The following is a 3,506-nucleotide window of genomic DNA, read 5'->3' on the forward strand; positions in this document are numbered from 1 at the left end:
AGCAATTCTAGGAGGTAAGCAGGAGCGAGACCTTGAATAATTATAAAATCGAAAAAACACCTTAACCCTAATGCGTACACAGGCCGGTTATCAAATATAGATGATAATGGATGGGACAATAATTGGACGTAATTAGACAAGCTGATAAATAGATATTCATATACATATACGTATTTCAAACCAGAATTTCAATAATTGTTTTGGAGAGGTCGCACAAACGTGGGACCCGTATCTTCTTTACAAAGATGATACATTTACAATTTATGAAAACGCCTTGAATATCATTAACTCATTCGATCGAGATGAAACATTCTGTTAATCTTTGAAAAGAGGCTTTAAATTCGAGCTTTAATGAATTACATTTAAATAATCGTAATGATTACTCAGTCACATAAGGCGTAACGAGTCTGCATAGAGAATGGTGCTATATAAGAAGAGTGCATTATCATTATTATGTATAGACTATTTTCAGTAGCACGCGTGAGACGTGTCTCAAAAAGATCGCAGAATCAAACAAGCATATTTTTAGAGCTAGTTCTGTGTTATATACTTAGGATCCACATAACGATACAGCGCGAATTTTAAAAACTGTTTTGAATCGAATTTTATTGGAACCTTAGAGTTCATCGTTATCCGCTGTCCCAGCTGGTTCTACGGGTTTATCTGGTGCTGTTCTGCGCGGCCTTTGCTCTTCTGTATTAAACGCCACTGTTTCAGACATTTCATCGTAAGCGACGATCGTTTCACCGGTGAGTTTCGGGCAGACTATCGCGCGCGCATCAGACCGGAACCAGTCCACTGTTAGGATATAGACCACGTAGTTAAAACAGTTATTCAAAAAAACAAATCGATACAAAAAGTCGCCAGTAGCAACCGCATAATCGCCGAATAATCTTCTAAGTCCATATTTCTTATTCACATTAATTTCATAATCGATGGTGCATTGCCAAATGCTTAGAATCACGGCTGGAGTGGTGAACACTAGAAACATCGTAGAAACGACGATCAATTGTATGAATATTTTGCGATTTTTCAAAATTCGGTCACATCCATTTTGTCCCTCATCGCTTTCCAACATGGTGACGTTCAGGTTCCGGTTCCGGTACATAGCGACTAGGATGGCTCCGTTACCGAGCCACACGAGACTTACCGGTACCGTATAGACGACACAGTAAAGGAAAAACGGCCCAAAATAACTGAATAAACCTTCATTTGAGGGAAAGTATAAACATTCGATGAATATACCGTCGTCATCGATATTGAACGATGTCAGAACGGGAACCATTAAAATTCCACCCAGAACCGAGAAGATTGACAGCGTCACCAGACGACATTTTCTTGTTAAAGAACAATAATCAAGTTTCAAACGTAAGAATCTTTCAGCGGTAAAAATAACGACGATCCACGAAGCGATGAAAGCAGACGTATAACTGATATAAGTGATTATTTTACACGAAGCCGGAGTCGATAATATGTTTGTTTTAATGTCTCTAGCTCCACCAATAGCGTGCGGCATATCCAAGTGAAGCCACTTCAGAAAAGCCCCAAATATCAGGAACATTAGGTCGGCGACTGATAACGGGAATATATAATCAAAGACATCCGTTAATCTCAATCTGCGGCTTTTAATGAAAACAAATATAGCGAATAGGTTGCCTGCAATTCCCTGTATGTAGAAAATAGGGAAAATGTAAGCGACAAAAACCATCAAACCTTTGATGATCGCATCTGGAACTCGGTTATCCGTACTATTGGTTATGTTGTCCATTTCAAAAGTTGAATAGCAATGAAAATTGAGATTGTCCGACCGTTTTGAAGTTCACAAAAACCTCTCTCGCGTATTGTTGTTAAAAAATCAGTAAATACCCCTCCAATGGTTTCACGTCATAGAAAACGTTCTTGTTTAAGTATTATCAATAATATCTTGATGCTAAACTTACTCATTTTGTAAAACGGATGTAGCTATGGTCCCCAGTTGCTTACAATATTAGGTAGAATGGTGGTTCTAGTTTTATCATTATAACTTTGAAATGTTCGCACAAATGGTTTATTCAAATCAATTACCGTAATACGAATGTATGTATGTCAGTTAAACCATGATCAGAATATTCATGGTATGAGCAAAATCAGAATATGAGTCATATGGGATAGTTCTTCGGGGAACCTGAAGCGCCTATCTTAGTCCACGCAAAAAAAAGAATTGCTTGTTTCTAATTCTCATCAGTTTCATTTTCCGCGCGCGTCAAAAATTATCGTCAGTAAAGAATGAAAATAAATATGCGCATCCCGCATGCAAAAATCTGTTTTCGTTTCTAAGTAAAACACTCCCGCACACGATAAACAACCTCATCACACTTTTTTGATTATTTTATTCGCGGTCGCTACCCAATTGTTACTGTGGAAGGCGAGTATTTCGGTAACGAAGTGCTTTCCGACCTGATTCAAGGCCGCGTTAAGGCCTAAATTTCCCCATTCAAAAATGAGAGAATAGTCGCCCTCATCACTTATGGAATTTGGAATTAGGGTTTTTGCTCTCTTTTTAAAAAGAGGGATGTAGAAATAAAAACCTGCTGCCCTCGTCACTTTTCCACAAAAGGCTGATGAGAAACAATGGTATCTCCTTGCGTGACCTATCGATCTTCTCGAAATTGAATGGCAAAAACAAGCGCATTGATAACGATAACAATAGTTTGATTTATTCGAGCGCTGCGCTTCTTTACCGCGTTACAGCGCACAAGGTTTACATAGATTATAACTGAATAGAGTTCATTTGATAGAAATGCGAATATATTGCGATACATACAACATTGCGCGGCAGAAAATGACATCTGTGACAAGAAAGAGAAAATAAATTCAATAGATTTCAATTCAGTATATACATTACGTTGCGTGGATGTGTATAATTCGTTAGTCCTAATCCTGAAATATATCATATAGATTACCAGGCCTGAAGCTATTGATAAGAACCTCCTGATGAATGCACCGAATGCGATGCACTTCTCCAATCGAAGAAAATGATAATGATGGACATTGTGAGTAAATAGAGCACTTGACGACAACCATTATACACAACTGGTCACTACGACTCTCCTGACTGGTCTGTCACCACATGTATAATCTAATAACTTTTTCTTAGCTTTTTCTTGCTTTGCTTATCAGCGCAAAATATATTCTAGGGTCAACAACAATTTCGGTTTTAGATTTTTCAGCTATTCATTCTGATCACAATTTGGAAATATGATCTCGCAACCCCTCTCGGATTCCATAGCAATAGCGTACGTATTATGTATGCGAATTTCTAATGGACGACATCTGTCACATTTTACTTTCCATCCAATGCCTGAAGTTCAAAGCAACGGAAAAAATAACTTAGGTACACAGCTGTGAACGCAATAACCAATTGGCTACAATATAATCAGCTGTTTTCAAAGAAGCTGAACACAGAAACTTGATACTGGCACACGACCATTCGACGGGTTGAAATCAAATCCTGCGAGTCTAGAATT

General features: G+C 38.1%; 1 protein-coding gene across 1 annotated transcript; it reads right to left on the reverse strand.

The window, feature by feature from the left end:
- Nucleotides 1–616: 616 nt before the first annotated feature.
- LOC141904395 (uncharacterized) lies at nt 617–1,516 on the reverse strand. The gene has a single exon (XM_074792980.1). It carries the CDS (start codon nt 1,514–1,516, stop codon nt 617–619), a length of 900 nt encoding a protein of 299 aa, XP_074649081.1.
- Nucleotides 1,517–3,506: the final 1,990 nt, after the last annotated feature.

Source organism: Tubulanus polymorphus, chromosome 4 (genome assembly GCF_964204645.1).
Source record: "Tubulanus polymorphus chromosome 4, tnTubPoly1.2, whole genome shotgun sequence".
Lineage (NCBI taxonomy): Eukaryota > Metazoa > Nemertea > Palaeonemertea > Tubulaniformes > Tubulanidae > Tubulanus > Tubulanus polymorphus.